The 21,905-nt window shown below is 31.4% G+C and overlaps 3 protein-coding genes across 6 annotated transcripts; all 3 read right to left on the minus strand.

The window, feature by feature from the left end:
* Positions 1-2,010: 2,010 nt before the first annotated feature.
* On the minus strand, positions 2,011-7,517 carry LOC113865991 (3beta-hydroxysteroid-dehydrogenase/decarboxylase). Of its 3 annotated transcripts, none has more exons than XM_027500846.1 (13): positions 7,414-7,517; positions 7,025-7,279; positions 6,775-6,864; positions 6,568-6,701; positions 6,294-6,464; positions 5,478-5,594; positions 5,305-5,384; positions 4,730-4,925; positions 4,199-4,316; positions 3,386-3,560; positions 2,783-2,939; positions 2,372-2,438; positions 2,011-2,293 (listed from the first exon to the last, which is right to left on the minus strand). In XM_027500846.1, exons 2-13 carry the CDS (start codon positions 7,269-7,271, stop codon positions 2,088-2,090), a joined length of 1,758 nt encoding a protein of 585 aa, XP_027356647.1. In that variant the 5' UTR covers positions 7,272-7,279; positions 7,414-7,517; the 3' UTR covers positions 2,011-2,087. The 3 variants fall into 3 exon arrangements, with proteins under 3 accessions (XP_027356647.1, XP_027356646.1, XP_027356648.1); XM_027500845.1 differs by having other exon boundaries at positions 5,305-5,404; positions 5,453-5,594; XM_027500847.1 differs by lacking the exon at positions 7,414-7,517 and having other exon boundaries at positions 6,775-6,930; positions 7,025-7,149.
* Positions 7,518-8,457: 940 nt separating this feature from the next.
* On the minus strand, positions 8,458-12,370 carry LOC113865992 (probable hydroxyacylglutathione hydrolase 2, chloroplastic). Its single transcript, XM_027500848.1, has 8 exons — positions 12,004-12,370; positions 11,384-11,566; positions 11,051-11,254; positions 10,794-10,917; positions 10,126-10,226; positions 9,320-9,394; positions 9,126-9,224; positions 8,458-8,955 (listed from the first exon to the last, which is right to left on the minus strand). The coding sequence occupies exons 1-8, from the start codon at positions 12,016-12,018 to the stop codon at positions 8,809-8,811; spliced, it is 948 nt and encodes a 315-aa protein (XP_027356649.1). The 5' UTR covers positions 12,019-12,370; the 3' UTR covers positions 8,458-8,808.
* Positions 12,371-16,440: 4,070 nt separating this feature from the next.
* Positions 16,441-21,836, minus strand: LOC113864485 (calreticulin-3). Of its 2 annotated transcripts, XM_027498244.1 has the most exons (14): positions 21,681-21,836; positions 21,494-21,601; positions 21,197-21,389; positions 20,762-21,020; positions 20,429-20,485; positions 19,771-19,818; positions 19,532-19,618; positions 19,395-19,452; positions 19,146-19,213; positions 18,727-18,822; positions 18,568-18,624; positions 18,370-18,453; positions 17,730-17,765; positions 16,441-16,821 (listed from the first exon to the last, which is right to left on the minus strand). In XM_027498244.1, exons 1-14 carry the CDS (start codon positions 21,778-21,780, stop codon positions 16,810-16,812), a joined length of 1,263 nt encoding a protein of 420 aa, XP_027354045.1. In that variant the 5' UTR covers positions 21,781-21,836; the 3' UTR covers positions 16,441-16,809. The 2 variants fall into 2 exon arrangements, with proteins under 2 accessions (XP_027354045.1, XP_027354047.1); XM_027498246.1 differs by lacking the exons at positions 16,441-16,821; positions 19,395-19,452 and having other exon boundaries at positions 17,718-17,765; positions 19,146-19,215; positions 19,551-19,618; positions 21,681-21,818.
* Between the last annotated feature and the right edge of the window lie 69 nt (positions 21,837-21,905).

Here is a 21,905-nt window from a genome sequence, read left to right on the forward strand (position 1 = left end):
TGCACGGAGTCGTAAGAATTTCACATTATTTTTCTAATCCTGAAATTATAATCAAGAGATTATTTTTTTTCAAACGTTGGAAGGCGAGAAAAAAACCACTGAAAGTCTGAAATAAATAATCAGGATATGTCAATTAAATTCTAACCTTATCAATCAATTTATTCATTATTTTTTTAATGTATATCAGTTCATTTCGACCAAAATACTTAACAGTTAAGTTTAGAAATTTTATAAACTTAAATAAAGTTTTCATTTTTAAAAATTTTTCAACTTTTTATTTAATTTCTTGTTTTTTTAATTTAAAAAGTATATTGTACTGGCTTTTTTTTTTAGCATTTATATATATATATATATATATATATATATATAATATCTAACTTTAACTTTTAATATAACATTTACTATCTATAAGATATTATAATCAAATTATACGATTTAAGATGTTATATATATAAATAATAGAATAAGTTAATAAATTATTAACGACATTATATAAAAGAGGAAAAAACTTAAGGAATTAGATTGAAAAAAAAAAGAGATTCAAATTTAAAATTCACTTTGAAAAAATAAAAATTTTATTTATTTTTGTCTAATTTTAAATATTATTTTTATGTATTACTATTTTTTTAATATAAAGATATGCGATGCACGGATTATACAATAAGATTAGGATTAGTCCAATTTAAGTTTCAAATGTCTTTAAATAAGATCAAAATAATTTAATATTTAATTTAATTTTAAATTTTAATATTTTATTAAATTTAATCAAGTTGATTTAAATAGTCTAGTTTTTCCCTCTACTTTTACTGAGAATCTTTTCACATCTACTTGTTATAGAAAGGTTTTCTTTTATATATGTTTTTTTAGTAAAAACAAAATCCTACGCGCCACATTTTGTATGCGCGTTTGTGCTTGCCGCGCTCTTTTAAAAACACATTTATATACTTTTATCCTTTTTATATAAGATGTTTTTTGTCTTTTACAAAACAAAGTTGCAAATTCGGAAATAATCAATAGTCACTCTTCCGCAAGAAAAAGCTGGGGAGACATTTCTTTCACAGTTTTACTTACCTCTTACTTATAATATAATATTATCATATTATAAAATAACAAGCAAAATCTTTTTTAAAAGATAATTTTCATGATGCCTTATAAATCAATAAAATGTTTTATAGTTTTTACACATAAAATGATCATTATTATTAATTTTATATTAAATATATATAATTATTAATAATTTCTCATTAACAAGAAAACACATTTCATAAAAATCTTTTATAAAAGTTCTCCAAAGTTCTATTCTCGTAGAAGAGTTAGGTTTTTATTTGAGTAAACTTATAGATAAATAACTGTAAAAGAAAAAAATAATATAAAAATAAATAAAATTTTATCATAAATTAAAAATAACTTATATGGCTTAAAAAATATTATTTACTTTTGTTTATTATTTTTTTAACAATTTAGCTTATAATTTGTGTTATTTTTTATAAAAAAACATAACCCTTTTAAAATAAATAAATTTTAAAATTTATGATTAAATTAACAAAAATATGTAATTATAATAAAGTACAGAGACTAAAATTATAAACTTGGAAAATTATATAATTTTATACAACAATCTGGAAATATTAGGACTGTAAATAAAAATAAAGAAGCATAACGGAAGAAATTTGTAAAATTAATTTGCGCATATTTATAAAGTAGTTTCCATTAATAATTAATAAACATTTAGCGATTTATTTATTTATTTTTGAAAAATTAAGGATAAGTCTATGTGCATTATCAACCTTCTGAAATCTGTCTAACCAAGAGAGAGAGTTGCAACACGTGACACTCTAGACTATAATAACAGTGAACTGCATGTTCCCTTTGCAAGATTTTACTGCGGTCAAATCAATGAATCATTATCAGTGTTGATAGTTTCATACAGTAACAACTTCAGCCTGATGAACTGGTTCAATTATGATAGAACACACACGGAGGACATTCCTAAACGAGATTATATTTTCTCTATCTTTTTTTGCAAGTAAATAGGTAGCCTAATGGAGCTCAAGGATCGCAGAAGCGAAGCTGAAACTTCTTTTCCACTATCTCAGGTCTTTTACCTTTCTTGGTCCTTCGTAACGCTGAAAGTAGTCAAGATAATGCAGAAACCGCGATACCGAAACAGGAGAAATTCTCATCAAATATATCATGAACTCCTTCAAACAACTGAACAGCATATCCACCAATCCATCAATTTCTGATTCATATTGCTCGTAAACAAAAAAAGCCATAAATGCGAACACCAGACCTATACAACAATTCAGATTGTGTAAAAATGACAGCACAAACAAATGAAATACTAGAACTGCCATCAATAATTCCATACCTATGCCTATCAATGTTGTCAATAACCGTGAGAGGATCAGCTTCAGAAGGTAAAGAAAAGCTGCAATCTGCATTGGTTTAAAAAAATGCCACATGAAGGAAAAGATTCCCAGAAGGTAAAGAAAAATTCCATTCATGCATAAATTATTCATTCTTTCGAGCCCACCTCTCAAACATGTAAGACAGAGCAAAATGGTGACCCGCAGGCTAATTAGAAGATAGAAACTTGGAACCCACTTTTCCAAAACCAAACAACAGATCCAGACATTACACAGTACATGCATTCTCAATAAACAGATAATGCTTACATGATTACATTATATATTTTTTAAAAGAGAACAATAAATTCAATTAAAACATGAAAGGGATTTTTTTTCTTATTAATTGTTTAGAAGGAGACCACATCTTTTACCTTGACGAATGTAGACCAATCGTCCCCTTGAGCCAGTCCTCTTATCTTTTGAAAACCCTTGTTCCATAGATATGCTGTATTTGCAACTGAACCTTTCACTACCGTATCAGAGATCTCAAAATAAGACATGGGCATTCTTTGTACAGAGAAACCAAATCTGTCACCAGGTGTCACACAATTAGTGCGTAAAGAACAATTTCTCTTAACAGCGACCGATGAAGTTACCGATGAAGTTAAGTGCCAAAAATCCACAAAAACAATTTTTGTGTTCATCAAACGTATACTATGCAGTTCATGTGCCTAGCGTTGAGTTGTGGTGAGATATGAGCAGCCTATATGGCTGAGATATAGTCCATATCACTCTTAAAAAAATTACATAAATAAGTTATAGCTAGAGCATATCCAGTCATGTCAAAGTTGTAACCAGCAGGATGCAACCAGAGGGAGGACCATCTGTTGAATAATCGTTTCGATAATGCAATAGCTTTGCATTGAAAAAACCGTGCTATATACAATGTCCAGGGATTTGAAGGCATAAAACTTCCTAATTTTGCTAAAAACCCAGAAATATAATGTTCTCAGTCTCTATGAGGATGCACTTACAACTTTGATGGCAGAAAACCATAGCCACAAAGAACTGAAGTGGCAAGCAGCAAAAGTGTCGCAGCAGATGATATAAAAGTTCTTCCGGAAAGGGAAAACCAGTAAAACAACAAAATCAGCACAAGGAAATATATAAAGGATTTCTTCTCGTCTCTCCACAACAAAATGTCAGCCACTGTAACAAGAAAGCTAAAAATTATTCAGCTCGGCAAACTGTTATATCTATGATTCATAATAGTTAACATATGTAGCACCAAATATTAAGTTTAATTATAATGTATGACTCAAATGTATTCTACCGAAGTGATTTATAATGATAAAATAAATCCATTTTCCCTTCAATTTATCAATTTTAGTGGGTTCAAGCTTACAACCCAAAGACACTATATACCAAGTAGTAGTTGGCAAGGATAGAATAACAGTATCAAAAGAAAAGTACATTACCCAAGCAATCTGAGGGTATGCTTGACAAGGAATGTGGAAAATAGGGAGGGCAGTAAAAATAGTGTGGATGGAAAATATTTCTATTCTCTGTTCTTGATGTGTAGTCAAATAGAAAAAGCATAAGCAAAAAATCAATTTCAGCCCACTTTCATGTTTACAATTGGTGGTGGTGCTCTCATGGTTAACTTAATTTGCAGGTGAAGAGTTAACTGCTTTAACAAAAATAGAGCTACATATCCATGCTGTAAGGTATACCTATCTATGTAGTATTAACTCCAACAAAAAGTTGCTTGGACATTAACAAAAGACAGCAAACCTTCATTGATGTATATAAACATAGTAACACAAGAGAAAGCATTATGTTTTAACCTTTTCCGCCGCCAAGCAGCTTATCTGCTTTTGACTGTTCAGTGGAACTGCAGCATCTAGTAAAAGATGAGTCTCTGGCTAAATGAGAGAATGATTCTATTGTTAATGTGACTCCTTCCTGCATTATCCATTATCAGCATATATCAATGCAAATCTTAAGAGCAAGAAATTCCATGCCATATTTAAACATTGCCTTGTAGAAAATTTCACTCTGTGTAGAACACCCAAGCCTTATCCCACTAGGAACGTCATAAAGTAATGTGGAAAGGAAACTACATGAGTAAGAATAGTCTCTGTATGTATCTGTATGTGACTGTGTGTGGGAGTGGGAGTGGGAGTGGGGTCTGAACAGTAAGAAAGAGGAAATGGCCTTTTTTCTTATTTAACGAGTCTTCATTTTGCCACTTTGGAGGTTATTACATAGATATACCCATATATCATTCAGTTATCACTAGGAGTGCACATGGGAAGGAACAAAAATATAGGAGATTTCACAAGAAACAATTCAAAAAGAAGTAAGAAGATATAAACCTCAAGGGAGACTGTTGGTAAGTATCCAATATCTTTTTGAGCTGCCATGCATTTGAAAGTTCGGGTGTATGAAGCTAACTGAAAAAAATTAACTAATAAAGGATAACTGAAGTATCTGGGTCCCAACTTTTCGTGTAACCACTTTAAAACTGATAGAATGTATTGCACCAAATTAGCAGGAAGTTTGATGAATGGCCTGCAATTAAAGCAAGGATTTTTCTGTCTTGGTTAACAGCATAAGAGGTCATAAACCAGCAATAAAGGAAAACAAGAATCAGACTTTTGTTAATTGTTTCCTCCAGCAGTGAATGAAATAGCAAGCCAAAGCAGCAAATATAGCAAAGAGCTAATTTGTAACGACATCTCTCATATTGACTGGAAAAAGAGAATTTGATATGGCTTGTGGATAGATTTTTCACAAAAATATGAACAAAGGAGATGTAATTTAGAAATCTTTTTCCCCTCCAAAACTTCCCATGTACTATAACATAATGTCAAACATATACAACTAAACATCAGTAACACTGGAGACCATATTATGCCAGTCATATATCACAACAGGTTGGTCATTTTACCTTTGATATCCAAGCCCATCCAACAAAAGCACGAGAAATTCCCAAAATTTCATAGGCTCAAGATTTGTGATGAAAAATGCCTGCAAGTACAAAACAAGGACTTTGTTATGGGTGAATATCACTCAGAGCAGGCAATAATGCAGTTTACCCCTATTCATATTCAATATACACACCTTGCCAGCCACAGAAACTGTTTGGAAGTTTAAGGCTTTTTCTGCACAGATATGGGCATGGGTAACATTTTCTGAAAAGGTGAAGTCTGAAAGATTATCACCAGTCCCTATAATAAACTGAAATGAAAAATTGTTATTCTAAAATAAGACATGAAATCAAAAAGTAAAAAAATATCAAAGACCTATAATTGTGAATTTAGGAGACTGTTTCTATTATGATTGAAATTATGTTCATTAACATATATATATATATATATATATATATATGAAATGGGATTCAGATCAGGCAGGTCTAAATCCAACATTCAGTAGAAAAGATATGGTATAGAAGTAACAATCATATTTCTAGTTTTAATGAGGTTCTGAATTTCAGAAAAGAGTTTAGATCAGTAGACATAGTAGTCGATTCAGTAAGAAGAAAAGGTTTTTCTGAAAATTATTAAAAAAAAAACTTTTAGGAACACAAAAGGCAGAAAATAACTTTTTATACTTTCTTCAGAACCTAAAGTCTATAACTCCTACAAAAATGCTTAAAAAAACACCAAGAAGTTGTCTGAAGTCTGAACCCAAAATCTGTGCATTTGTCATGCATGACCTTTTGAGAGGGGAAATCAGAAAAAGGGAAGACACAAGACATGTTAACCTAATAATTTCTTTTCAAGTATTTGAGGAATCTGACATATGTTAATCACAACCTAATTATAAGATTGGTGAAAGCTTACACTAGGCATTTCTATTAAAAACATTTTTCCTCCATTTGATAAATGAGTTCTACAAATGTTGAGAAAAGAAAAACTAGTGTGAAAAGTAAACTACCTTTGCAAAACCATATCTTGCTAACTTTAGAAAATACGGCACAAATTCTGTGTCACCAGGTCCAAAAACATTACTAGGACGAAGTGAGCACGTCAATACGCCATCAATATCATTGGCACTCAGGATCAAAGCTTCTGCTTGAGCCTTAAGGTCACTTAACATGTTGTCAGTCTGCAATTTACATTCCCCATTTAAAAATGGTAATTCGTTTACAAATTAAAAACATCAAACCTAGTTATTAGAAAGAGAAGAAGCTCTCCCAACTGAACCGTACTTTCGCCGGATATGCCAACGATTCATCTCCATCATGAATATCATGCAAACCATCAAATACAACATCCGCAGAACTGTTGTATATTAGGCGTTTCACTCTACATTCTCGGCACGCACTAATGACATTCTTTGCACCTGAATCAAACATCAAATTACATAAGCAAAAATATCAAAACCACAGCAATTAGCATAGCAAACAGAAGAATACCTTGAAATATAAGCTTATAGCAAGTATAGAAGTTATTCACATCGATGCCAGCAACATCCATATAAAAGACGACAGAAGAACCTTCAAGAACTGCACAAGATGCATTTCTATGCTGCTATTAGTTTCCATAAACAGTGTATTTCATTTTAAACAAAACTGAAGGAAAAAAAATCACGCAATTCGATTGCGATTTGTGATCACATAACGTTCCTAGTTGGTAGTTTCAACACGAAGGATTGAACGTGCACACCTTTTTCAATGCGACGTTTATCGCGAAGGTCGAGATGAAAGTAAGAAGCGCGAGCAGAGGAGAGAGCTTGTGCGAGGAGAGCCTCGGATTCATGGAGTTGAATGGACTGAGCGGAATCGGCAACTCGGACGATCCAGTTACCGAGTTTCAACAGCCTCAGAACCAACGATCTTCCGAGGAATCCTCTGCCGCCTAAAACCACGCACGTCTTAGGGTTCAAATCTGTGAACCGATCCTCCACCTCCATTGACACCACTGCGTAAACGACGACCGTTAATGTCGTATGATATAGATATAATGATACTCAATTATTCATGCGCAATGCTAATGTGATGATGTGAGTGAAAAGGAAAGTTAAGAGAGGACGAGAAAGAGAGTAGTTGCTTAACCAGTGCTTCGTCTTCTTCTTCGTTTCCTTTGGCGCGGAAACTGTTTCTCTATATTGCAAATCGCACTGAGAGCGGGTGGGGACCCCTCTTAGAATCTTTTGGACAAGGGAAGGGCGAGGGTTAAGAATCTGATGATGACGCTTTATAACTCTGATGTTGATGCTAATGCTACACACGAAGGGAGAACGGGACCAACTACCATTAAATTTGTTTTTTTATATTAATAGAATTAATAATACCATTACATAACGTCAGTGTTACTTGCACTTACACTACCATGTCACGGCTTATTGTAGGGGCCTACTACAATTGTCACCACCTTGCACATGTTATGTGCTTTTTTCTGACTCGTAAGACAAAAGACGTAAACATTAAGACATCCAACAGTACCTAATTGGAAGTGGTTAACCAAATAATGATCCTATGGGGAGGGGTGATACCAGCATATATGAGATGAGATGGGCGTGTCTGTAATTTTTTGTACACAGAAGATTAGCGCATAAAGTAATTCTGTCATATTTGGGGACGATTGTGACGGTGTTGTCAACTTCTTAAAAGAGTGGCAACTGATGCCCAAGCTGTTACAGATTAATGTTTAGGTGAACCCATACATCAACCTAAAAGCATGAGAGTTACAACCCACCATCCTTGAGTCCTAGTCGTAAAAGGTTTTACTCCACATCATAGGCTTCCTCAGAAGTTACTCAACTCACTTCCTAAAGTGATGACATGGGAAACAAGTCAGTACCATGCCAACGACCACTGCCGGACCAAAAATTGATCTTCAGCGAAAGTTATTTAACATGCCTAAACAAAATACTTCAAGTCCAATTCATCCTTGAATATATAATTGTATTTATCACATACTTTATTCTTATATTTGAAGTCATGTTATCAATTGCAATATCGTAAGTACCAATGTAGCTGGAAAGTCCGTTAACAAAATGACTATAGCAAACTGATGGTACCGCTTACGTTAAAATTTCATGCCTTTATTACAAGAGAAATACCCAACAGAAAAAAGCCAAATATTGTCAGAGCCTAATTATTGATAAAGCCACCGCTACAAACAAGTCTCTTTCAAATATTGAAAAAAATTGTCACTGAAGTGCGATGGTTCAGAATAAAACTTTCTCCGTCATTCTCAACAATGCATATGCTAACATGAGGTGAGTGTCTCGGTTACGAGGAGCGTCTTCCATGCATCAAGATTTCGACTCCCATCATGCCAACAAAACTGAAATCTAATTTACATCTTCTCAAATGAACTCAAAAAGAAGATTAAAAATTTATATTACGATACCACGAAGTAAATATTATTCCATGAATGGATTCATTAACCTAATCTATACAGATTAAGGACCTTTAGAATTTTCAATTTTTAATTAAAAATTTCTAAAAATTATCCTTTGCTTGCCAAATAACACCCAGCACTTCAGCATCATCAGCTGTGAAGGCAATATTTAGTTTTTGCCGGATTTCTATGCTCCATGTGCGAAGAAATGGATTGCAAGCCTTTTCCATTTTAAGCGTAGTTGGAATCTGAAAAAATTAATAATTTTGTAAAAGCAAAACAAAAATGATTCAACAGACCGCCAATTAAAAAGGGTATACAAGCTTTAATAATAGTGAGTTGTGACAGACTAGCAAAGTGAAGCTAGAAGAGGGCACTTCAAAATCATCTACTAAAGAAGCTCAGTTCTGAAAATTACCGAGGGCAGACCCTTATTTCTAAGGTGAGTTACATGGGCAGCATAGGATTGAAGTTCCTCGTTTTCAGGTTCTATAGACAATGCAAACTTTGAATTACTCTGCCAAATTTCAAAGCATCAAAGTCAAGGTCGCAGCACTTAGGCTTTAAAAAATGAAGCCTGGAACATAATGAATAGAAGCAGAAACAACTAACCATTGTATATTCATGACCAGCGTAAATACTTGTATTGTCTGGTAAAGACATGATCTTTTTAAGAGATGATAGCATCTGTAGCATGGAATAAATTCTCAATAATTGAAGATAAAATACATTACAAATACAAACTTAATACAAAACAGGTTTGACAACATAAAAGAAATGGCTTGCATTTGTAACTACATTGTACATCTGTGATAACATATCTACAAATCAACATCCAATATTCAACTTATAGACAGGCATTATATAACACAATATACATGTGAAAATATTGGACATCATCATCAACACATATTCCAAGTTAACAATATGAAAAACATTACTGACCACTAAAATAATATTTATTGAAAGAAGTGGTTTCTGATACAAACTTAGCTATTAATAAAAAAATGCATAGTAGTATATTTTAATCAGTTTTACTCTGACTCAATTAAAATGCTCCAGCACAAGATAGCAAACATAGAGCACTTGTCTATCAAACTAAGAATAAAAACATGGTAACCTCATTTTAGACAAGAACTTCAAGAAGTCAGATAACTGCCATATTTTATACTAGCATCACATTCGCAAGAGAATGCAAGTTTCAAGTATCATAAAAGTCTCATATAAAAGCAATTTTAATCACTATGGATCAAGTCCTTTGCTTCAGGTTTTTTCAGATTTCAGGACTTTTGGCAAAGGGAAAAAAAGCCATATAACAAAACAAGAAAGAAATATTGCAAAATGCAATGACTTGTCCCTGAAGATAGAAATCTACAACCTGAAAACAAAATGAGAAACTAAATGCAATTCCAATCAACCTGTTCAGGAGTTCCTTCAAAGAGTTTGCCACATGATAAGCTGAACAAGGTGTCTCCAGTAAAAATTGCCCCAGATCCAGGAAAATAGAAGCTCACATGGCCTGCTTATGGTAAAAACAAACAGAAAATTGAAAAGGTGAAAACCAGCAAGTTGATGTAAAGAAAACCACATAAAGAATGTTAGCAGCACCTTGAGAATGTTATTTGTATAGGCTATACCAATAAACCAAAAACTTTGCATAGAAAAGTCCTACACCATAGTATTAACAAAATAAATCCAGGAGTCTAGCTGTGGGGAAGGAGTTAAAGACTGGGATTCTATGGGGGTGGATAATATACAAGCCAAGCTAAGCCAAGAAGAACTTGAAATGACTTGAAGTAAAGAACAAAAGTTCGGTCAATATAAGAGCAAAGAAAATAAAGTTAAATTTCCATGGGAGTAAAAAAATGTAGATTAAATAGGCAGGGGCATGACAGTTGCAGAGATACACCAGTTACAAGAGAATGTAGAAGTTTAATATGTAGTTAAGTGACCGGCTGGAGAATAGAAGACTCAAAGTGCCAAACAAGCCAAAACTGAGTTGTTTCTTTTTATCAATTAACTTAAAAATATATCTAATACCAGCAACAATTAAGATTTATTAATGCAAATGGACCATGAATGCGACCTTGAGTATGACCAGGTGTTGCCATTATATGCACCTCGTGGCCTGCAAACATCCACTTATCTCCATCACTCAAAGAGATATCCATACCAGGAATTATTTCCTTGTCAATTTCTGAACCAATTACCTGTAACACAACAGAGAAAGTGTTATAAATAAATCAAAGCAAACCTCATTTAATTACATGATTGTTTTTACAACACATTTACAATATTAATTTGAAATAGAACAAACTTTAGCAGAAGATAAAAATACCATACCTTTGCCCCATACCTTTCTTTCAACTCTGCATTTCCACCAGTGTGATCATGATGGTGGTGGGTGTTCAGAATGTATGTCAAATTTAGATTTTTCTTGCTCAACGCATCTATGATAGGCGCAGCTTCAGAAGGATCAACAACACCAACTGTCCCCGTGTCCACATCATATAAAAGATATGCATAATTGTCCCTGAGGCATGGAATCTAAAAACTAAAAACAAATGAGATGACCAGCATATACTAGGAGTTCAACACATTGCTTTAGAGTTTATTAGCTAGAGTGACCGAATATTAATCTAATTATATCTTTAAAAAGAAAAGAGATCTGCTCACCAACTCTATCTGCAACGAGGAAGAAAGATTCACTACACTGCAAAATTGATCTACCCTCAACGACCGACTAGCTCCTCGCAATGTTTTTAATGGAATAGAAAATAATCGCATAAATCCATATAGAAGACCCTTTCTTAGGCAAAGTTGTCTCACATCAGGCCACACGCAAAACCCACTTCTCACCTAAAAGACAGAGAATAATCAACACCTATTGCCAAATCACAATAATCAATAGCAACCTCTTCAGCGAAAATTAAACTTAACAGGGAATTGAAACGAAGAAAGAAAGCCACGGTACACAGAGAAAAACCACACTGGAGAGTTCATTAGCAACATTTCTTGTAGAATAGACACAACAACAAACTTACAAATACTTGCAAAAGAGTAAACAAGTCGCGAAAACTTGCAATGCCAGCGTGAACAACACTAATGCTATAGCAGGTGATATGAATTTGAGTACAGTCAAAATGCCTTTAAATAAAATAATTGTAAAATTTTCCAAATTAAAAGGCAAAACTAGTTCCAATTTAGAGCGTAATCCTAGTAAACGATCTAATCTACACTAAAAAAAATCCGACAATAAAAATAAGAAAATCAAACAAGTACGCGAATCAAAATACCTTGGTATCACTCATCGAATGTGATGCGAGAGAGGAGAGAGAGAAACAAATGCGGTCTTCTTAAACAAATATTAAAAAAAAAGGAAAAATGAGAATAGAATGTGTGTCAGGAATCCATTTTGTATTGTTGTTGGCGTTCCTCCAGATAGAGCGAATGAAAGGAAATGGAAAAGAGAGGAGAAGAAGAAGAAAAGGGGAACCCTAGCGAGGAGAGGAATTGGAATTGGAATTGGAATTGGTGCATCTGCATCTGCATCTGAATGAAAAGAGTGGCAGTTGCATTTATGTCACGTTGACACACTCTTTCTCCACTGTTTACTTGAAAACGATTTTGCTTTTTCCCCCTCCCACCACCTTTTAACGCCTTTCCCTTCCTCCCACCCACACCCACCTTCATTTTCAATTTTCTAACCTATTTACAACTCAATATCAACTCATTTTTATACTTTCATTTCATTTTTTTAATCATTTTTTGTATCTTAAAATATTCAATTATTAGTATAAAAAATTTTACATTCCCAATCAAATAAATACTTCATATCCATGTACTTTTAATATATTATATTTTCAAAAAATATATATATATTTTTATTCAATTGTTTAATTATATACTATTATGCTGAATATATATAAACTTAATTTATTTTTAATCAATCTAATTTTAACTATGCGATGTTAATTTCTTAAATTTTCTATAAAATTATTTTATTCTTTTCACACGTGCATAAATTTATATTATTTAGATATTAATAGATATATGAGATAATAATTATTATTATTATTATTTATAATCAAATAATTTATCATAAATCAAAATAAAATGAGATAATAAAATATTAATTAATTTTTTATTGTATAATTTTTATAAACTCGATGATGGAAATTTTAAATTAAATATTAATGAAATTAAATTCAATCTAATATTTTTAAAATATTAATTAGTACTTATTTAAAATTTTCAAATTTTTTCCTTATTTTGTCCGTTTCTTAATAAATTAGTAATTTTAATGTAAATTAAATTTGGGGACTTATTAATGTAAAAAAATATATACTATCAAATAATTAAAATATATATTAAATATGATAAATTAATTAACATAGAAACTGATAATTTTATAATATGTTAATTTATAATTAAATAAAAATATAAAAAATTACATTATGAATATATTTTAGTTAAATTCTTTTAATATTCTATTACTATTACTAGTAAGGTTCATTGAAGTTTAGATTTTAATTATGCTCCTTTCTGTCTGCATACCATGTGACACGCGTATTCTTTTTGTACTCCACGTGGACAACTAGCCAATTTTGCTTTCTTCTTCTTAAATTTTAACAAAAACAAAGATTAAACAGTTCATAATATATATATAAACTATTACACCTTTTAATTACATTAAAATTAATTTAGAATAAAAAATTTAACATTAAACCAACTGTATATGAAAATGTATTAATTTTTTTCTTATTTAGATTTGATAAGAGTTATCGTAAACAATAATAAAAAAAAATACTCACTCCTTTGTAATGTGAAATGTATTTCAAAATGTAACATTTAGTGTTAAAATATCAACAATATAATATATTTCAATTATTCTGGAATTTATTTTACATCTTTTTATATTTTTAATAATTTATTTTTAATTAGTGATAATAATTTTACATTTTTACCCTTTAAAAAAATTATTATACCAAACGTATTAATAAATATCTTAAATTTAATAATTAAGAATATAAAACCCAGGAAATTTTGACAAAAATAAATTTACTCTACTAAAATAAATATTATTGTTGAATATTTGTTTTAAAAAGATAAAAAAAAATTATCAAGATATAATAAAATTAGTTTTAGAAAGGTTATTTTAAATTAAAATTGATTTAAATAAAATTATATGATTTATTAGTTTTAATCCTTTGCATTATAATGAAAATGATGATAGGAAATAAATTAATAAAACAGTGAGATCCACTAAAATGGGAATTTTCTTTTCAGGCAAAGGGAAACTGAAACAAATATTTTAAAAAATAAAAATTTAATTGAAATGATAAATTTACATACAAGTATTTAATTTAAATCAAAGATAAAAATATTTTCAGAATGTTTATTTACACATCTCTCTATCCAAATCCCTCTTCCCAACTTTATTATGGCTGTCTAATTTTTAGTGGAAGATGGTTGTTCCAATGGTTGAAGATCTTAAATATACTTTTATTTTAATAGTCTCCAGACTCCACCATTATTTCCAATAACAAAGGATGTTAAAGTCAGAAGAAATAATAGGCAATATATTTATAAGAGAAATATTATAAATATATTTTTTATTATTAGTTTAATTTCATTAAAAATAATTAAATTATGTAAATTTTTTTTTAAATTTAATCAGTCTCACTCATAATTTAGTATTTTTAATAAATAAAAAATATATCACCAAACATAACCTATTTTCATACGATAATCCTCTCCATAAAAAAATATAATTTATCGTTACCTTCATACCATAAATGTTAGCCTTGAGCTTTACAGAAATGTTATTCACTTAAGGTTATTTTAATATAAAATGACAATAAAAATTAAAATAATTTATGAAATTAAGAATACAAATAATCAATGATTAGTAATGTGTCTATTTTTAATTACAGTTAAGTTCATAAAAAAAATCTTCAAATACATCAATTAAAAACACGAGTGTAGTCAAACCACGAAAGTAAATGCTGCAAAAGCGTCAAACATATCCTATTAAGTATTTTAATTTATTTCGAAAACATTATATTCGCTTTTTTAAAATTTTATAAACGAGTGTCACAGAGGCACTTGCAAAAAAATATTTAATAAGTATATTAAACATTTTTTTTATTTTTCAATAAGTTATTTTCTTTTTAATATAATAAATAATATTCACTTGCCTATTTATGTTCTTCATTGATAACTCACAATAAACATGCTCTTTACCCCCCTCTTTAACATTGAGAAATAAAAAAAAAAATTGTAATATTAAATAAAATTATTTTAGTAGTCACAATCATCTACCCAATTTAAATAAAATGATTTTAAACAAATAATGAGACTTAACATATAAGCAGAAAATTGAAAGTAATTGAAATAATATTGTAGACATATTCACGTGGAGGTGGGGAAGTTGAGGTGGAGATTAGAATGGGGAGCATGTTGGTGAAATGATGAATGATGATTGTGTTACTATGAAAGTGTGTATGTGGCTAACATGTTCCACAATGCCACCGACTGCTTTATTTTACAACCATGTGATGCCGTCATATGCATCATCACCAAATGTCTTTATTTCCCAATTCTATCATAAATCTATTCATTTCATTTTTTAACTTACAAACAAATTTATTTTTTTCCTTTCCACCTTTTTCTTCATTGTTATTTCAGCTCCTGTTTTAGTTCAAACAGTTGTATTGTTTTATATCATCATCATATTTTTCACTCCAATAAAATATACGAATGAATAAATGAAAAAAAAAAAAAAGAGTAGAAAGTTTCTTGAAATTGGATGTTACGTAAGCAAATAATAATAAAAAGTTACTAACAAGAATTATTTTTTTTTAAAAGTTTTGTTATTTAAAGTTAAAAATAAAGAACTAAATAAAAAACATATTTTTAGAAAATTTAAAACTCTATTTTAGCCCTATAATATATTTTTATTTTTTGTAAACATGCATGCGAGAATGAATACAATACCCATCTCATGACATGCATCCATCTATATAAATACAACGAATATATTATACAATTATACATTACTTATATTTTACAACTAAAATTGAATAGAAAAATGAACAGTCTCAATCGAGTTATACTTTAAATTTACATTTTTATTATATTATTTTTATATAATCAAATAGAGATGTATATTAAAATTACTAACATGAGTATGAACAGGGCAACAAGTACTTTCTAACTTTCTAAAAATTACAGGTACGGAGATAAAATGTTGTTATACACTACCAAAATTTTATTTTACCTGTTGCCATTCCTTTATTCAATATAGGACTCGGCATGTTCACTTGGGTTTCTTTTTTAGTCAACTGTGTGTTCCCTTGGTTAAAAACTTTCCTTTTGTTTTACAACAAATCTTTAACTAAAAAACATTTTAATAATAATAATCTTTCCATTAGCGTTAATGTTTTTAGTAAAAAATAGCAAAATTTTATCTAAATGTGCTCATGATAACAATAACTTGTGTTAACATCACTAAGATGAATCTAACTTATAAATAACCTTATGAGGAAAAAACAATGATTTAAAAAAAAAAAAAACACAACCAAGTGGCAACACAACTGCAAAGATATTACATTTTAATCCATCTTATAAATAACCCTATAAACCTATACTAGTTATTAAAACCCATGTCCATTCAAGAAAGTTATCCCTAAAAGAAAAAGTACGAGAAAATTCTCACTCCCCTACTTACTCTGTTAATGCCAATCCCAACCAGATCAGCTATGGTAAGATAAAAAGTATTTCTGCCGATAAGAGTAAAATATATAGAGAGAATATACCCAAATATATATTCCTTTTGGGTACAGAATACAGATAGAGAGTTTTAATTCCAACCTTCAATAATCGAAAATACAGTAGCAGCTGACCAGCTGTTACCTAATAATAATCCAAAAGAAATGGAGTTAACAAAATGGCTGACGTTCATATTTTCTCAGATGGTACAGTTCAGAACAGCTTGGCAGAGTCAGTGCAATTGTAGCTTTGGTCCTACAATTCGCAACAATCAAAGATGCATTTTATTGCTGCAATTACGTAGCGACCACCTACTCAGGGTGCACGTTTCAAAGTTCATCCTGAAAGAGTCAATGATCAAGGAAAGGCATATTTAATACTACTAAGAGTAATGAAAAATCGACCATTACCCAAAGTTTTTTGAAGAAAACCAAAGTCTACAGATTAAACAGATCTTACAAAAAGTTGCATTTTGTACCATAAAATATTAGTATCCTTATGGCTTCCATACAAATTGTGAGATAAAATATTTAATACTTATTAGACACCCTGCTCTCATGTTAAGTTAAATAAAAATCAATGACTTGTTTAAATTAAACTAATTCAAACATGCACTAGCATGAATTGAGAGGGATCATCGATTCTGATGAAAGATAGGAAAAAGGAGTGGAATGATGTTAATGGTATGTGAATTACATAATGGAAGCGTTTTAAGCAAAAAAAACACATTTAACATGTTTGAAAACTCATTAAATATAACTAACATTCAATAACTACTTGACAACTTACCTGGGAACGGTCTCGCAGAGTATTATATCCCTCACCATAATCCCAAGCTATGGCAGGACCGCAGGATGATAAGGATTTTAAAAAATTTTACATGCTCGTTTTATGCTTACGTCTCAAAAAATCAAGAAATTACAAATCATTGTTTATTTTCAATATATTTTGCCAATTTTAAGGTGTTGAAGAGATAGACTTAATCAATGACTTTGATGTCACAGCTAGAAGGTATACATCTTAAGTTTGAATAATGCTTTTATTTAGCTTTACTTTGTTTCTGTTTGTACTACTTTGTACAATGTAACGTCTTTCTTATTGCAAATATCTTGGTTGTATTTGAGTGGATATGGACAAGGTTGATGTCTAAATGGCAACGAGTTCACACATCATTACATGAATAACGGAAAGCAATAAAGTATTAAAAGGCATTTTCAAATAAATATTAGTAACAAAATTAAAGGCTTACATGGTAATAATCGTCCATGTAATCGTGGGGATCAGGCTGCAAAACAAAGTCTTAGAATTAGATTAATAGCCCATAAGCATTAAGTGATCATAAACCCATTTGAATTGAAGGCCAAATAAAATTACATGAATTGGCCTGGGAATTAAAGAGAGACGAAAACTCAAGTAACTGTTGGTTTGCTATGTTTATAGCTCTAAAGTTTTCCAAGCTAGTTTTAAACATGAAACCTGCATAGATCCTCTTTCTTACATGTCCTCTAAACTAAACAATTCTTTCACTATTTTTAACATCTAGGGGGAATGCCTAAATGCTCTCTCCCCACCAGTCCAGCTGGAACTTTCAAGACAAATTTATTGGCATAACTACATGTTTTGAACTTCAAAGGAAAGAGTAGCACAATGATGAAAGCAATCTCAATTCAATAAGCTTTATATATTGCATATGTTTGATCTCCTCTTAAACACAAAGGTACCGAAAGATGGACGAAAAAAGCCCACTGTATAAGTTGTTCCTTACCCACTCTACTATCAATTCCTACCGTGAAAAATAGAAAAGATAAACCAGACCCAGCAAAGTTAAGAAATGCATATACATCGCAGAACAAAATTTTGGTGTGCAATCAGGAGGAAAAATAGTTTACCCTTCTGCGGCGCCTCCTATCTCCATATTTATGATCCCTCTCCCTCCTCCTCTTTTCGCCCTCTTCTCTGGCTCTCTGTGCTTCCTACATAATCATAACAGCAAGTGGTATTGGTGCCATATGGAAGTAAGATAACAAGTATGATTTTGGCATCACAATATCAAAATAATGCTAAGCACTCTGGCTTTGATTGATCACCTCTTCTTCTCGAGCCTTTCTTTCTTTTTCTGCTTCTTCAAAAGCTTCTTTTTCAGCCTGAGAATTTACACACAATGAGAATGCAAACACTATGGTTCCTAGTTCCTAAAAAACTAAAATGGCAGAGACAATTCACAAAGTCTGAAAGCAAACACTCACCTCTCTATTGTTAGCCATAAATTCTTCCACAGTTTGCTTTGCATACTGTGGGTCATCACAAATTAAGATATTGTCGTAAACTGAACCTGCCTTCACCTAAAAATTTCAAAACATAATATTATCACACTTCAAATATTCAGCAATAGCTAAATATTCAATTACATCAAATTTTCTAGACAGTTCATACTTAGGGCGTGCTTGAGTAAACAATTTAATCTAACACCTATTCTATAGCTTTTATTAAATGGGCGCTTGTTCATAAGTTAACTGTGAAGCTTACTAAACTAAGCAAGAAAGTGGTTCTATGAAAGCCATAAGGCACTTTCATAAGCTAAAATAAGCTCTTCCAAATGCTTCCTCAACCAAATATAAAGAGGAAGAACAAAAGCTATACATAAAGGAACACAATACACACACACCTGCCACACTTCAATTCCCACATACTTTATTGGTTTGAGAACATAAAGATCAGGATCATCCTCAAATTCTGCAGGAAATGGGCAAAGACAACGAAAAATTTATATTTTCAAGAGCTACAAGCTACATAAACATAAATGACATATCCTAAAAATATAAGCATTTTACTTATCTTTACCACCCAATTAATGCTTTGAAGCTTATTTCTGGATTCTAATAACAGAAATCACCAGCTTATCAGATAAATCTACCTGGGTTATCAATCCAAGGAGTCTTCCACTTTCCTTTGTAGTTGGGGTTCTTGATTTTCTGCAGCTCAACAATTTTCAACAATTAGAAAGCATAAAAAAAGAACGAGTCCAACTTTCATGTGTGTAGATTGAAGAACCTTGCGTTTCCATGGTCCTTTGTATGCTGGATTAGGAACCTTAGGGGCCTTCCATAGTCCATCATCTTCATCATCCCAGTCAACAGGCTATTCAAACAAAGAATTAAACAAGAAGAAAAGAAAAAGAGTATTCAAAAGCCCATGCTAAATTATGTCCTCTCCCAATAATAGAGGTTTTAATATCCATTTACATATTTCAAGCATTTTTCAAATTCAAAATATGCAATAAATGAATCAACCTTCTTGGCTTTTGGGTCAGGAATTTCAGCTGGAATTTTATCATATCCCTGCAATATAAAAAAAAAATGGTAAGTAGAAGGAAGCACATAAAAATATAACAACTAAAAATCACTTTGACATTATTTCTTTCTGAAACCTTTTCTAGCAGAGGTCAGCCATCAAAATTTATTTGGAAAAAAATTGTTAAATTTATGTTCTATTGTCAATAGAATCTACCTTTTGTTTATTTATCCATTCAAATAAATAATCTAATGCTCATAACAGGGGACTGAGAAAAAAATAAGCAGTATATGCAGAAGTTTGACATCATTTGTGACAATTGACAAAACTTACAAGAGTAATTAATGAAAATGTACTGCTAACCATGCTTATAATTTTATAAATACTTTTTTTTTGTTGCAAATAGGAACCTCTTCCATACAAAAACAAATAAATTTTGCTAATAGCTGGGCTAGTTGTAGCAGATATTGCCTATTGTTCATGTGGACATTAAAGTTAAACTGAAATGAGAAATTCATACTGCTGTAGAAATTCCTAAAGGTTTTCGTGTGAATGCAAATACTACAAAAGCTAAAGGTGAAGGCATCTGGCAAACTTGATGAACAATTACAAGTTACCAGCAGAGGATTAGGGTGTAGAGGGGAACCAATAAAGTACCTCTGGTTTGACATCATTAGGATCCTCAATGTACTCTCTATCATCCCAGTCTGCCGGCTGCAATAGTGACAACAAAAAATTTCACACAATAGGTAGATTGATAGACGACATACATGAAAATAACCAAAGTGTCTCCTATCTCAATTAAAGAATCCCACAGAATTTTTGTTTAAGTTGTTTCTGAATGTATAACCTTTGACAGCAATAACTAATAGCATTGCACCTCATCATCTTAAAACTGCAATAACACACATTCATAGTTCAAATTCAAATAAAACAAGAGACACAAATGCAGGCCAATTCAACCCACTAACTCTAATCCCAAAGCAGTACCTTTTTTGCATTGACATCCTTGATTTTCCTTGGAGGAAGAATATCCCAATCAGTGTACATGCTTCCAGAATCCCTTTCTCGATTATCAACAAGGATACTATAAGAGGCATCGGGCCTCAGAATAAATGTATAGAAATGAGTCAATTTGTCAGTTTCGCATTGCAAATCCTTTCTAACAGGGTAATTCTGCCCCTGGTAAGATAGTATAAGATGGAGTTTCTTCGTCTGCGAGCCACATATATCTGGTCCAAACATCAAACTGCATCAAACAAATGCAAGTCCAATCATAACTTTCCTTTCTCACCACAGTGACAAACTAAACTATAAAAGCGCATTTTTTTTTTCCAACCCACTTAGCAATATACCCTAAAATTCCTCTAAATAAAAACATACAAAACAAGGAAAATGCACATAGGATAAAAAAAGGTAAGAAACCTATAAGGGGTTTCACCACCAAACTTCTTCTGATTGACATAACCAGAAAGGAGTTTAATATAACCGCCACCACATTCAATATCCTGCTCAAATCTAATAGAATACTGGACCACTAGGGTTCTGTTCTTGTTGCTAAACTCTGCTATCTTCGCAGATATTGCAAAATGCTTGGCATCATTATATGTCTGCAAACCTGCAAGAATCACGTGTGTAACAATCCAAAACTAAAATCACTGAGGAAATTAGTCAACAATTCAAGTCAACTGAAGTGAATGGCACATTGGATCATGAAGATACCTTTGTCATCAGGATCTCCAGACCATTTTCCTGCAGTATGCTTAAAGGTACCCGCTTTTCCTTCACTCCTTTTCCAATCAGACAATACCCAACGACTCTTCCATCCATCTGAAAAAATCAATATATAAATAAATAAATCGATAATTATTGTCGTTTGATGAAGTGAAGGATGAGGATGGAGGGTTACCTTCGAATTTCTCTTCCAAGAAAATCTCGGCGAGGGAAGAGTGAAGAGTTAGAAGGAAGAGGAAGAGCTTGAAGAGGTGAATAGTGTTACTAATGGCCATCTCATTCCTTCGGAGCTTCGAATTTCAGCTCTGAGAGTTGAGTTGCGTTGAGATGTCAAGACTTTAGACATACTAATTTAAAATAACGAAGGAATGGTACTTTCTAGAACACCCCTCTATTCCAT

The sequence above is a fragment of the Abrus precatorius genome, unplaced genomic scaffold (genome assembly GCF_003935025.1).
Source record: "Abrus precatorius isolate BTA unplaced genomic scaffold, Abrus_2018 Scaffold4, whole genome shotgun sequence".
NCBI classification, from domain to species: Eukaryota; Viridiplantae; Streptophyta; class Magnoliopsida; order Fabales; family Fabaceae; genus Abrus; species Abrus precatorius.

Bases quoted from the DNA above. Each gene is read 5' to 3' on its own strand.
- LOC113864485 (XM_027498244.1), bottom strand. From the start codon at position 21,780: ATGGCCATTAGTAACACTATTCACCTCTTCAAGCTCTTCCTCTTCCTT. The intron at 19,619-19,770 runs GTTGATTCATTT...TTGTTTGAATAG, and splicing joins CTGACCCAAAAGCCAAGAAG to CCTGTTGACTGGGATGATGA. The intron at 19,453-19,531 runs GTTCTTCAATCT...GTTGAGCTGCAG, and splicing joins AAGGACCATGGAAACGCAAG to AAAATCAAGAACCCCAACTA.
- LOC113865992 (XM_027500848.1), bottom strand. The intron at 10,918-11,050 runs GTATGGTATTTT...GTTGTGTTACAG, and splicing joins AAGAAAGGTATGGGGCAAAG to GTAATTGGTTCAGAAATTGA. The intron at 8,956-9,125 runs GTAATTTTCAGA...TAATTTTTTCAG, and splicing joins GAAATAAGGGTCTGCCCTCG to ATTCCAACTACGCTTAAAAT.
- LOC113865991 (XM_027500845.1), bottom strand. From the start codon at position 7,271: ATGGAGGTGGAGGATCGGTTCACAGATTTGAACCCTAAGACGTGCGTG. The intron at 6,702-6,774 runs GTATTCTTCTGT...TGTTTGATTCAG, and splicing joins CTATAAGCTTATATTTCAAG to GTGCAAAGAATGTCATTAGT. The intron at 2,439-2,782 runs GTAAAAGATGTG...AAACCAATGCAG, and splicing joins ATTGGTCTACATTCGTCAAG to ATTGCAGCTTTTCTTTACCT.